Here is a 14795-nt window from a genome sequence, read left to right as displayed (position 1 = left end):
TAAAATACAATTGAGCGACTTTGTATAGATAGATATTTTTTAGAAGATGAGATCATGGCTATTAATATGAACTTACATACTGGATGTTTACAATATAAGTTTAATGGCTTTTATATACTTTTGTTGTCATAATTGGATAAAATGTAAGAATGCTCTCTTTGTCAAAAAACTCTGCCATTATAGTTCATAAATATAACAAGTAGCTAAATAATAAGCACAGTATTAGTATACTGTTAAACAGCTATTGAAAATTATATATAGACTTAGATTGGTTGGAACATCAAAGTTTATTTGCATTTTTAGTGTATTCATGAAATAAAAGTGAATTGTCCCCCTTCAGCTAATAGGTTCTATGCTTAATATTAGCTTCCAAAGTAAATGCCACATCTCTCACTTACATAGTTTGAAGTCGCCAAGGACAGTTAGGACCATGAGACCATACCAATGAGTCTTCCTGGATTTGATCCATTAATATATTGCCATTCATTCAGAAATATTTAATGAGTGGCAGATATGACCAAAAGGCCATTTTGACTTCAGTACAAGCCACAGGTGTCAGATTCCTAGCCAGTTACTAGAGCAGTGTCTGTATAGGGAGGCTTTTTTAATTTACACTGAAATCCTGGCAAATATCTTAAGTTGCTATTTTCTGATTGTAAAAGCAGTGTATGATCTTTTTAAGAAGTATTGGGTTTTTCAGAAAAAACACAAGGAAGAAATAAATCACCTGTATTTTTACCATCCAGAGACAACAGCTGTTAGTTTTCTGGTGAATTTCCTCTCAGACCATGTTCAAAATTATATATGTACATATACATACTATGTATATTTATATACATACTACATTCATTTGTATCAAATGGTATATGTACATATTCATACTGCATGTACATTTGTATACTTCTGAATCTTCAGTTATACTATATACTTGTACTTTTTTTCAGTAACATTGTATTTTTACTTTTTCACACATCTTAAATATCACAGTGCTTGCTTAATTCATAGCTCTGTTTATCTTTGATTAGTAGTCCTATCTATCCTACCCTTTTGTGAAAGTAAGTCTAAATAAGCAGAGTGAAATAAGAATACAAAGAACTACCTCAACATCACATCATTCTTTTAAAAAAAAAATAAAGAATTGTATTCACCATAAAAGTGAATATATCTTTGCCAACAAGAGCAAGCAGGTTTGCAGATGCCTTTGGTAGGAGTTACTGATTTCTGTAAGTCACCTCTCCCCTTCATTGGCTGATATATACTCAAGGAATGAACCTAATTTTAAAGTTAAGCAATGTATAATTCATGAGATAACTATATCTTGGAACATTAAAACCTTATTCCAAAGGCAAATAATGTTTTTAAATAACTTATAATTTTATTCACCTATGTTATTTTCAGATAATTGGAGTTGCATATTTAATTTTTTATTACATTGTATACTGAATAATTATTTTATCTAGAGATGTAAAATTAACAAAATTAAAATAGCTTGCTTTAGATTGTTGCTTTAGGGATCATCTTACCCTTTTTCCAAAGGAAGGTGACAAAGAAATTGCCACAAAAATGCAGGAGCTTGCCCTAAGTGAAGGTGCCTTACCTCGACACTTGCATACTGCGATGTTTACAATAAGCTCAGATCAAAGGATGCTTACAAATAGGTAGGTTAAATTTAATTTGCTATCAGTTAACTTGTTTAGAGGAGGGGTTCAGATATTACATAAAACAGAGTGTTTGGATTACACAGATGTTTCATTTTCTTTTGATTCACCTAGTTCTTGTCCTTTCCTTATGGAAAGATTGTACCCAAAAGATCATTGTCCATGTCCCTGCATAACTGGGGAGGAAAAAAATAAAACTGCTTTTTTCCCCCCACTCTCTGCTCATCCAGCTCTACACCGCATAGTCATGGGACTGGAACATGGAAAAGAGTGCTTTGTAGCTGACGGAACTAGAACCACATGTCCCCAAGGCTTTTCTCCTTACATTTCCTCCTGGTTATCTTGTATGTAGATGACCCACCTAGTGATTTTTAAATAACTTTGGTCTGTTAGGTACTCTAAGAAAAAAGAAAACTTAATTATCTAGCCAGCCTTACCTAATCAAGCCTATCCTAAGTCTCTTGCAGTTAAAGGGTTTCCCTTACGTAAATCATCTCTTTTAAAAAAATCCTTCAAATATGAGGAAACACACAAATCTGTTTACTCCCTGCTGTATGAATTCCGGCTCTTTTAATTCTTCTTTATAATTCTTGACGTAATACTTTAATCATGTTCTTTTTGGCTTTTTAAAATAATAGTGTAAATAGCTGACTTATGCTTACTTTATTGTAGAAATAAAATTTCATGTATTTATCACCTATGTTTGGTTATTAGCTACTGTAGTATGCTGCTCTGCCAGCAGTTTTCTGTTTTTACTATTATGAGAAGCTATCTGCATCCCTTACTTGAAAATACTAGGCATAAAAGTAGTCTTCAGTGTTGCTTGTGAAAACAAAAAGATATTAAAAGGTTATTTCCTTGATGTACTGCCTTATATATTTGCTAAGATATTACATAGTAGAGACTATTTAATATCTTATTCCATTAAACCCCTATGCTAGCCCTTTGCTATTTGTCTTACTTTTTATTAATCAGTTTAATCAATCAGTTGCATTCCCTACTGTGATCAGTAACAATATTGAAAAACTGTCAAATTATAATAGAAATACTATTTATCATTTACATTGCTTTATCTTTTATAAATTGCTGCTATAAAATGTTATCTCTTATCTCTAATTAAAATCTTTTTAGGAATCATTAATACGACACTTAGCAAATGCCAGTGAAGGAAATTATGTGTTATTACTTCAGTATGTTAATAGGCTTCCAGAGAGACATAGAGTAAACAGTTTTAGTAGTGATTTTTGTTTTTTTGGTGTCAGAACAAATCACAGTTTGGGTTTTCTTATTAAACTGCTTTCTTCTGGTAGTGAAACATATATGCCCTTAAGTGGTTATTTGGTCATTCCCCTCACAGGATTCATCCTCATTCTTATTGCAAATGGCGGTTGAATCCCTACCAAAGCATAGAAGGGTCTCTGGTGAATAAAATGTATTCCCTGTTTACGAGAAGCTTCCAGTCTGGGTAACAGATATCATCGTGGGGATTAAGATTAATAAATGACTGAGTCCTAGATTCAATGTGAATCTTAGATACTCACTTTGAATCAAAATATTCTTTTAGCTCAAAAGTGCTTTTTAAGTCTTTGTTCGGACTTCAAAACTGAAAATATTTTCTATCTCTGACCTTGCCAGGAAGTATGTATTAGAACATAGTTGACATTTGCTCATGTTCAGAATTCCAAAGAATTCCAGAATGATATGATCACTATAGCAGGACTTGTAATACAAACTAATTATATTATCAAGTCTAATTGTTTCCCTGTCTTTAAAAATATGTGGTAAGAACCTACCTCTTCATATTTAGATCTGTTGAAAATTGATGAGTTCAAGAAGGAAGCATTTTAATTTGAAGAAATACTAACTCATATATCTCAAGTTAAAATATTAATTTTTAGTATTTAACATCGGAATGATTTTTTCCTTAATTTTTATTGGAGTATAGTTGATTTAGGGTGTTGTGTTAGATCCACATGTACAGCAGTATGACTCAGTTATATATATATATCACCTCTTTTTTAGATTATTTTCACATATACGTTATTACAGAGTATTGAGTAGGTAGAATTTTTTTTTTTAACTGTAGTCTTATTTCTTACATGATATGTTGTTCTTAAAAATTCCTTTTTGTTCTAGCTGAGATAAAGCAGCAAACCTTTCTCAACGTCTGCTTTTTTCAGACAGCTAAGTAGACATTTAGTCGGACTCTGGACAGCTGATAATGCAACTGCAACAAACTTGTTGAAACGCATTTTGGTAAGTTGGTTGAATATATATTCTTACCCAATAAAATTTCATTGATAAGTTATTTATATGGTTAAGGGTTGTTGTTGTTGTTTTTTTTTTTAGTTTACCTGTTTGTTTTTAATATAAAAGATACTAATCAAAGGAGTTATCATATAATAAATGTTATCCTCAGTAGCTAAATCATCAGTTCAGTTCAGTCAATCAGTTGTGTCCAACTCTTTGCGACCCCATAGACTGAGACATGCCAGGCTTCCCTCTCCATCACCAACTCCCAAAGCTTGCTTAAACTCATGTACATCCAGAAGGTGATGCCTTCCAACCATCTCATCCTCTGTCGTCCCCTTCTCCTGCCTTCAAACTTTCCCAGCATCAGGGTCTTTTCCAGTGAGTCAGTTCTTTGCATAAGGTGGCCAAAGTATTGGAATTTCAGCTTCAGCATCAGTCCTTCCAATGAATATTCAGGACTGATTTCCTTTAGGATTCACTGGTTAGATCTCCTTGCAGTCCAAGGGACTCTCAAGAGTCTTCTCCAACACCACAGTTCAAAAGCATCAATTCTTTGGTACTCATCTTTCTTTATAGTCCAACTCTCACATCCATACACGACTACTGGAAAAACCATAGCTCTGACTAGATGGACCTTTGCTGGCAAAGTAATGTCTCTGCTTTATTAATATGCTGTCTAGGTTGGTCATAACTTTTCTTCCAAGGAGCAAGCGTCTTTTAATTTCATGGCTGCAGATCATCTGCAGTAATTTTGAAGCCCAAGAAAATAAAGTCTCTCACTGTTTCCATTGTTTCTCCATCTATTTGCCATGAAGTGATGGGACTGATGCCATGATCTTAGTTTTCTGAAAGTTGAGTTTTAAGCCAACTTTTTCACTTTCCTTTTTCACTTTCATTGAGGGACTCTTTAGTTCTTCTTCCCTTTCTGCCATAAGGGTGGTGTCATCTGCATATCTGAGGTTATTGATATTTCTCCTGGCAATCTTGATTCCAGCTTTTGCTTCATCCAGCCTAACATATTTTATATGATGTACTCTGCATATAAGTTTAATAAGCAGGGTGACAATATATAGCCTTGACATACTGCTTTCCCAATTTGGAACCAGTCTGTTGTTCCATGTCCGGTTCTAGCTATTGCTTCTTGACCTGCATACAGATTTCTCAGAAGGCAGATGAGGTGGTCCGGTATTTCCATCTCTTGAGGAATTTTGCGCAGTTTGTTGTGATCCACACAGTCAAAGACTTTGGCATAGTCAGTAAAGCAGAAGTAGATGTTTTTCTGGAACTCCCTTACTTTTCTGATGATCCAGCGGATGTTAACAATTTGATCTCTGGTTCCTCTTCCTTTTCTAAATCCAGCTTGAACATCTGGAAGTTCACAGTTTATGTACTATTGAAGCCTGGCTTGGAGAATTTTGAGCATTACTTTGCTAGCGTATAAGATGAATGTAATTGTGTGGTAGTTTTAACTTTGTTTGGCATTACCTTCGTTTGGGATTGGAATGAAAACTGACCTTTTCCAGTCCTGTGGCCACTGCTGAGTTTTCCAAATTTGCTGGCATATTGAGTGCAGCATTTTCACAGCATCATCTTTTAGGATCTGAAATAGCTCAACTGGAATTCCATCACCTCCACTAGCTTTGTTTGTAGTAATACTTCCTGAGGCCCACTTGACTTCACACTCCAGGATGTCTGGCTCTAGGTGAGTGTCACACCATCGTGGTTATCTGGGTCATGAAGACATTTTTTATATAGTTCTTTTGTGTATTCTTGCCACCTCTTTTTAGTATCTTCTTTTTCTATTAGGTCCATACCATTTCTGTCCTTTATTGAGCCCATCTTTGCATGAAATGTTCCCTTGGTATCTCTATAATTTTCCTGAAGAGATCTCTAGTCCTACCCATTCTGTTGTTTTCCTCTATTTCTTTGCAGTGATCACTGAGGAAGGCTTTCTTATCTCTTCTTGCTATTCTTTGGAACTCTGCATTCAGATGGGTGTATCTTTCCTTTTCTCCTTTGCCTTTACCTTCTCTTCTTTTCTCAGCTATTTGTGAGGTCTCCTCAGACAGCCATTTTGCCTTTTTGCGTTTCTTCTTCTTGGGGATGGTTTTGATCTTTGCCTTCTGTACAGTGTCACGAACCTCCATCCATAGTTCTTCAGGCACTCTGTCTATCAGATCTAATCCCTTGAATCTATTTGTCACTTCCACTGTATAATCATAAGGTATTTGATTTAGGTCAAATCTGAGTGGTCTAGTAGTTTTCCCTACTTTCTTCAATTTAAGTCTGAATTTTGCAATAGGGAATTCACCTGAGCCACAGTTAGCTCCTGGTCTTGTTTTTGCTGACTGTATAGAGCTTCTCCATCTTTGGCTGCAAAGAATATAATCAATCTGATTTTGGTATTGACCATCTGGTGATGTCCATGTGTAGAGTCGTCTCTGTGTTGTTGGAAGAGGGTGTTTGCTGTGACCCATGGATTCTCTTGGCAAAACTCTTGTTAGCCTTTGCCCTGCTTCTTTGTGTACTCCAAGGCCAAATTTGCCTGTTACTCCAGGTATCTCTTGACTTCCTACTTTTGCATACCAGTCCTCTGTGATGAAAAGAGCATCTCTTTTTTGGTCTTAAGTCTAGAAGGTCTTGTAGGTCTTCATAGAACCGTTCAGCTTTTTCGGCATTAGTGTTTGGGGCATATACTTGGGTAACTGTGATATTGAATGGATTTGCCTTGGAAACGAACAGAGATCATTGTTTTGTTTTTGAGATTGCACCGAAGTACTTACTGCATTTCGGACTCTTTTGTTGACTGTTAGGGCTACTCCATTGCTTCTAAGGGATTCTTGCCCACAGTAGTAGGTACAGTGATTGTCTGAATTAAATTCGCCCATTCAAGCTAAGTCATCATATTAATTTATTTGGTGTTTGAAGGCTAGATTTTGTGTGTGCAGTTGTTTTGAAAATGGATTGTATATCTTGTTTTTTATTGTTGTTTTTAGCCCCCAGGCTTGCTGGCATACTTGGACAGCTCCGATCCAGTTCCTGAGAAGGATACTGATAGGATGCACGTTAGAGATAATGTGAAAATAGCAATGGTAAATATCCTTGTCATAAGTGTTTTTTCAGTATGAAAGAGTACTTTTTTGTGAAACACTTAATTAGTAGTATTCCTTTAAGTTATTACTATTAACAGCTTTAGTGAAGTAAAATTTACATCCCCAAAATTTAACCTATTTTTAGTGTACAGTTCTTTAGAATTAAGTTATCACCAGAATCTAATTTTATGAATAGTAATTATCTTGTATTTTTTTCTCTAACAGCATATAGGCACATTAAATAATGGATTTTTTAAAAATTTGTTTCAAATTTATAAAGTGATATTAACACATAATATATAATTGATAAATGGTGAAAGAGGCTAACACTGAAAAAATTAATCTAAGTAGGGCTTTTTTTCCTTTACAAAGCAGTCTTAATTATTACTGGTGGCTATCTTTGAGAAAATTACTTAATGACTTTCAAGATATGCTGTTGTAATGATGTCATATAATAACAATTAGAATGTGTTTGTTTCCTTTCTTCACCTCATTTCTCTGTCTGCACCCATCTCCCACTTAATATCTTGCTATCCCTCTAAAATATTCATTTTGTAAAATAGAAAATTTAAGATTTCTTGGACAAAATATATAATATGTTGTGGAAATGTTCACTTTGTTTTTCCACTGTTTTTTTTTTTTTTTCTGAGTATTTGTTTAATCATGTAAAATAGTGTGACTCACTCTAATTATATTTTTAAAATAAATTCACAAATATAGGACTGTAATCGAATTCAACATTATTTAATAGGATCAGTATGGAAAATTTAATAAAGTTCCAGAGTGGCAAAGACTAGCTGGAAAAGCTGCTAAAGAAGTTGAAAAATTTGCCAAAGAAAAAGTGGATCTTGTCTTAATGCACTGGAGGGATAGAATGGGCATTGCACAAAAAGAGGTAAAAATAAAGTCTTCTTCTGAACTTCTAAGACTTCCATGTATCCTAGGTTACTTCAGTTGTCACTGTTCATAGAAATGGTAGTCAGATACTTTTGACGGAACACCTGAAAAGATACGTCACCTAGTTCTGATTATGTTTTATATAAATTCTTCTTAATTCATAGTTTCATGAATCAGTGGTTAGGATTTTAATCATTTAATATAAAATTCCACTCTTGGGTTTCCCTGGTGGCTCAGATGGTAAAGAATCTGCCTGCAGTGTGAGAGACCTGGATTCAATCCCTGGTTGGGAAGATCCCCTGGAGAAGAGCATGGGAACCCACTTCAGTATTCTTTCTTGAAGAATTCATGGACAGAGGAGTCTGGTGGGCGCCGGTCCTTGACAGTGGAGCCTTGCAGGCTCTAGTCCACGGGGTCACGAAAAGTCGAACATAACTGAGCAACTGCCACTTTCTCTTTTCACTCTTAATTTTTCTTCCATAACTGAACAGTGTCCACACTTTTAATTTCATATGTATCTTTTTCCTTCCTTGTCTGAACTTTGTTTTGTTATCTATTGAAATAAAACTGCCCTTCTTGTTTAGCTTTTTTGAGACAAGTATTTTGAAAATAAGATTAACATTGTTAAATTTACTGTATGTACTTAAATTTCATTATTACTTCTTCAAATCAAGGTCAGATCTGAAACAGTTTGTTTCATTCTTCAGCATGTAGTATGTGCTAGAGAACCTCATCCAGTAATGTTCATCCTTCTATCTAAGATGGAATGTACCGTGGTTGAAAATGGTTTAAGGTTTCATGTAAAAGTTGACTTGATCTCAGATTTTGTTGACCATGTTTATATTCTTTCTCTTGAACCATCTCTTTATTTAAGGTAGCTGTTTTCTTATTCAAGGAAAATAATATGTCTCTAAAAATAAATAGGTTTCTTAACGAATTTCCAGAATGTCTAAACTTAAGGCATCAGGTGCACCAGAACAGAAATATTATTATCTTATGTGTCTATCTGAAATTGAGACCAAAATTCAGTTCTTTAGAACTTGAGCATAATGAGTTAATGTTAATTTGAATGAGTGACATATCACTATAAAGAATCAATAGATAGGCTTTCAAATGTCTAGGATAGTAAAAAGACTGAACTTTGAATTGGTTAACCTACATCTGAGCCTGGTTCTGTCACTTACTAACCCATATGGTAAGTTAAGGGTTTTCAGAATTTTATTTTCCTTTTTCATAAAATCAGAATAGCAGTACCTCTTATCTCTGTCCTTTGAGGTTGCTTTGATGCACAAGGAAGTTAGTATTAAAAGTACGTATAATAAAAGGCAATACATGTCATGATAATATTGCTATAGCATTTGAAAATTGAAAGGCTTTAGATATGAACGATTTTCATAGTTATTAAAAATAGCAAGCTTCTGGGTTCAAGTAGTTAAACCCATTGCTGAAGTAATACTTGTTTCAAGCTGTTGGGTGTAATTATACAGAAAATAAGTTTTTGCATCAGATTTCATATATAACATTTATCCAGTATAAAATTGAACACAAAGCTATTTTAGCTAGAAATGTGAATGGCATCTATTATTTAAAGGTAAGAATTAAGATGGAAAAGAAATATTTTTATTTTCAATAATGTTTTATCAGTTAGTTGGTTTCATTTACATGAGATATTACCTAAAGTGCTAAGCAAATAATGACACCAAATATTAATATGCTAGTCAGTAAATTATTGTGGTAGTAAACTAATTATTTCTGCCAGAGTACTGTTTTCAACATTAATTTCTTTATAAAACAGTGAATAATCTTTGTGACTACTTTATTCATGGAAACATTAATATCAAAATATGTAATTAATGAGCTTCAACTAAAGTCTGAAAATTAATCATTGTCCAGATTAACTATTTAGTCTTAAAATGACCTGCATTTCTTATGTAATCAGAATGTTTAGAAAGTCAGTTCCATTTCTGATGTTCTGTGTTGTGTTAATAATAACCTTTGGCTAATGTATAGAATTGGTTTTTTCTTATTTATGTTATGTAAATTTTTTTTACAGTTTAGGGGTTTGTTTAGCCACTTAGAGCTTTTAACCTACATCTCTAAATTAGCTTAGTTTATGACAAGCTGGTTGTCCTTTTTCTGCATAGTGTTTACATTTTTATAATTCTAGACTCCCAGCTTTTTGTCCTGAGGGCAGGGGAAATTGAAGATAGTATTACTTAATTAGAGGTTTTAAGGAAAGGTTTGTCCTTAAAACTAAAATTTTGAGCTATTTATATACTGTATTCAAGTCACCTAACATTAGTTTTCATGATAATGCATAGAATTAAAATTTGTAGGGAGTATTTCTTCAGTCAATATGTTTTATATTTCAAACAGCATTTACTTTTTAAAATTTACTACTTTGCCTTTATTCTTTCTGTGATATCTACTCTGTTTTATTGGTTTATTTTATATAGTTTGCCACTTCCTTAATGAAGTTACTGACTTTCATGTTTTAATCTATGCTGCTTTCTACTTTTAGAAAGTCATATTGACGATTAGTATTTCATGATTGATATCTACATATTTTACTTAGAACAAAGGTTCTTAACCTTCAGACTTCCAAGAAATCTTTGAAATCTTCCCCTCCAGTTATAAACCTTATGTATGTGCCTTTCTGTGAAATATGACCATAACTTTCTTTGAATTCTCAGATACGTTTATGACTGCCTAAAATTTGGTTCATAGTCTTTAGAGAAGTAGGTGGGCCTTTAGTCTTAAAGATAATTTTTACTGATGGCATCCTTGCAGAATTTGTGTAATAGAGATAGTGTAGATATATAGGCTCACTCATTTTTATTTAAAAAAATTTTCCCCCCTTTTAACAATTAAATTCAGGACAGAAACAACATGATGAGTTTAAGTCCCTGCTACATGTATGAAATACACTAAACTGCCTGGTATGTGAAGTTGTCTTTGATATTCTTTGTTTAGTAAATTGAATTCAAGTTGTATTTCACATGTATATGAATATAGCTACTTAGTTTTTGTCCATCAGCTATTTCAATTTATACTTGTTCCTCTTGTCTTTGGTAGCAATTTAGTAACCTCTAATCTTTTGTGTTTATTTTTTTGCTATGATATGATTTGTATATTAACTGCATGTAAATGTTTAAAATAAGTCACCTGTTTTTCACTGTTATTAACAAAGTTTGGATTTGAAAAAATAATTTCAGGCTACATGGAAACTATTTCAGCAACACTATAGTAATACATGCTGACAAAGTATTATAAATACATTGTGATATAATCTCATATTCTATATTTTATAGATTCTGTCTCATTAATTTTGTCTCTGCCAAAATTTGATAATGGAAATGTTTCTCATCACTTACAAAATAATGAGATTCTCACTGAGCTTATTTAAATAGTTCCTGATTGAGCACTATGACATTTTTTTCTTTTCCAGAATATAAATCAAAAGCCAGTAGTTCTTCGAAAGAGAAGACAAAGAATAAAAATAGAAGCAAACTGGGATCTCTTCTATTATAGGTAAACTTTAGGCCTCTTTTCCAGTTAATTAAATTTAGCATTGGTCTTAGAAAAATCATGACAATTTTTTCTTTGTTTCTTTGTTTTTGCCTGAATGCAGTGCTTTATGCTATAGGTATTTTTTATGCTATCAGGGTGAAGAATTATAGCTGTTAAGTTTGGTATGATTAAAAAAGAAAGATTGGTATGATTAGTGATGCTTTCATAAAATTAAGACTTTCTGTAGAGTGTTGGTAGTCTGATGACCCAAAAGAACTTTTAGAATTATTAAGGCTTAGAGATGGTTACTTTAAAACACTTTATTGTGGCTTAGATATAACTGTAACTTCTTTAAGCCTTGTTGGAAATACAGTCTTAAAAGAGCTGGATGATGAAAACATAAGGAGACTTGTGGGAAATGGACATCCAGGGAGCTGACCTCATATACTTTTCCAGCCTTTCTAATATGGTAGACTCTGCTGCTGCTGCTAAGTCACTTCAGTCGTGTCTGACTCTGTGCGACCCCATAGACAGCAGCCCACCAGGCTCCCACGTCCCTGGGCTTCTCCAGGCAAGAACACTGGAGTGGGTTGCCATTTTCTTCTCCGATGCATAAAAGTGAAAGTGAAGTCGCTCAGTCATGTCCAACTCTTAGCGACCCCATGGACTGCAGCCTACCAGGCTCCTCCATCCATGAGTGGGGTGCCATTGCCTTCTCCATGGTAGCCTCTCTTCCCCATCTACTGTTTCATCTCAGCATCCTCCATCTTAACACCCTTCCCACACACTCACAGTTATACACACATTGAAGGACTTTGAAACATTTGGTGGAGTTTGCAAAAACTTTTTTGAGATAATTCACACTACTCAGTCTGGAAGCTGCTATTGATTATATAGGGGAAAATAAGTGCTTTAGAATCTTCCCACAGTACCTTATGAGTGTAGTGTGTTTATAATATGGCCTTAAGAATATTCCTTGGTTTTCTTCTTCTGGAATTTCTCAGTTGTGTTGCCCTCCCTAAAATTTCCTTGAAATTCTGGTATCAGACTTTTTAGGAGGATTGCAGGTTAAAAGTGAATGGTAGGAAGCCCACCCACCCTTAGTTCAGACTTGAGTTCAAATTTATTATGATAGTTAAATAATTCCAGGAATAAAAGAAAGGTATTTTGAAAATATCTATCAGAGGTTGGCAGTTTAGTAGTATTTTTTCTTGGATAGTTAGTAAGGTTCTAATCTGGAATGTTGCTCATCCCACACACTTCCACACTCAATTATCCAGAAATTCTTATCCCCAACCTGTAATGTCATCTATTTATAATTCTTTTCTTAATTTATATTAACAATAAATATTAAAATTAAAGTATCAGTTCCTTGTTTTGAAATCCATACAGATTTGTTTTATGGTTTGGCTTCATTTTTCCCCCTCACCATTTTATAATGAAAACTTTCAAATGTACCGAAAAGGTAAAAGAATTTTACAATGAGCACTTGTATACCTGTGATTGAAATTTTACTATTAATATTTTACTATACTAACTTTACAGAGATTTTATTTTCTTTATTTATGTTTGCTAAAGTTTATTTATTCTCCTGTTGCTTATTATAAGTTATTGTTAGGCAGATTTGTAGATTTTTAAAATTATTTATTGCTTCCCACTATTTTCTGATTACATGTATATCTAGGTTTGGTCAGGACCATGCCAGGTCAAACTTAATTTGGAATTTCAAAACACGAGAAGAATTGAGAGATAGTCTTGAATCTGAAATGAGAGCATTTAATATTGATAGAGAGCTTGGTAGTGCTAATGTTATCTCCTGGAACCATCATGAATTTGAGGTAAATTTTAATTTTTGTAGTGTATTTATTTTTTAAAAGTGTTAGTTTGGAGTTATGCTTTTTTTTAATTTGTAATTGCTTAATGTATATCTCTCCCTTTCACTTATAATTTTATACAGGAAATATTGGAAAACTTTTACTTTGCCTGAGACAAATGAAAAATTAAATTTGTTAAGTACCTGAGTTTTGTACCTGAAAATCATGTAGGAGTTTTAATAGATTTGATCCTATGCATTCTAGATCTGTTCTGTGCTTGTTTTCTTTCCCTTTAGATTCTTTGTTGAAACATACTTGTTCCTCTTATTTCTTGTACCTTGTTCAATAGACTTTTTGTGTTATTTTAATTCTGAATGTGGCCTTTTTTTTGCTGCTCTATTGAAATAGTGATGTGAATAATGACAAAATAAGAACAAGAAACATGGTGGTGGAATGCTGTCTCTTGTGTGTCTAAATTTTTATTTTAGCTGTAAATTTGATCATGTTCATGACTCTGCTGACTTTGCTCTTTAACCCAACCGCATTTCTTAAACTTACTGATAATTTGTTATTGCTCATCGCCTCCCCTTTGAAAAACCTGTCTTTACTGTGGTTTTGGGAATCTGTATTCTTGAGGATTTTCTCCTTCACTGTCCATTCTGCCTCCTTTGCTCATTTTTCCTTACTGTTCAACTGCTAAATGTTGCTTGGCCCTGAAGGATCAGCTCTTGGTCTTCTTTTTCATTTATATTGACTCGGTGCTCTTATCCATTCTCATGGGGGTTTTTTTGTTGTTGTTGTTATTTACTGATGGAGAAAGTAATTACTTTAGCAAAGTAATGCTCAAAATTCTCCAAGCCAGTCTTCAACAGTACGTGAACCGTGAAATTCCAGATGTTCAAGCTGGGCTAAGAAAAGGCAGAGGAACCAGAGATCAAATTGCCAACATCTGTTGGCTCATCGAAAAAGCAAGAGAGTACCAGAAAAACATCTACTTTTGCTTTATTGACTGCACCAAAGCCTTTGACTCTGTGGATCACAAAAAACTGTGGAAAATTCTTAAGAGATATGGGAATAGCAGACCACCTTACCTGCCTGAGGCTTCCTTGGTAGCTCAGATGGTAAAGAGACCGCCTGCAATGTGGGAGACCTGGGTTCAATCTCTGGGTCAGGAAGATCCCCTGGAGAAGGAAATGGCAACCCACTCCAGTATTCTTGCTTGGAAAATCCCACGGACGGAGGAGCTTGGTGGGCTATATAGTCTGTAGGGCCACAAAGAGTCGGACATGATTGAGCGACTTAACACTTTTTACCTGCCTCCTGAGAAATCTGTATGCAGGTCAAGAAGCATCAGTTAGAACTGGACATGGAAAAACAGACTGTTTCCAAATCGGGAAAGGAGTACGTCAAGGCTGTATATTGTCGCCCTGCTTATTTAACGTACATGCAGAGTACATCGTACAAAATATGCTGGGCTGGATGAAGCACAAGCTGGAATCAAGATTGCCGGGAGAAATATCAATAACCTCAGATATGCAGATGACACCACTCATATGGCAGAAAGTGAAGAA

General features: G+C 34.1%; 1 protein-coding gene across 3 annotated transcripts in view; it reads left to right on the top strand.

Moving 5' to 3' along the window:
* DNAJC13 (DnaJ heat shock protein family (Hsp40) member C13) overlaps nt 1-14795 on the top strand; it is a 163847-nt gene that overhangs the window by 75696 nt on the left and 73356 nt on the right. For all 3 annotated transcript variants that reach the window (XM_005201940.5, NM_001113745.3, XM_059890073.1), the window contains 6 exons: nt 1537-1658; nt 3839-3914; nt 6908-7003; nt 7755-7898; nt 11349-11431; nt 13095-13248. In XM_005201940.5, coding sequence (XP_005201997.2) covers nt 1537-1658; nt 3839-3914; nt 6908-7003; nt 7755-7898; nt 11349-11431; nt 13095-13248 — 675 coding nt within the window. The remainder of the gene's footprint in view (nt 1-1536; nt 1659-3838; nt 3915-6907; nt 7004-7754; nt 7899-11348; nt 11432-13094; nt 13249-14795) is intronic.

Source organism: Bos taurus, chromosome 1 (assembly GCF_002263795.3).
Source record: "Bos taurus isolate L1 Dominette 01449 registration number 42190680 breed Hereford chromosome 1, ARS-UCD2.0, whole genome shotgun sequence".
NCBI classification, from domain to species: Eukaryota; Metazoa; Chordata; class Mammalia; order Artiodactyla; family Bovidae; genus Bos; species Bos taurus.
Note: the sequence above shows the minus strand (reverse complement) of the source record. Positions and strands in the feature narration are given on the sequence as shown.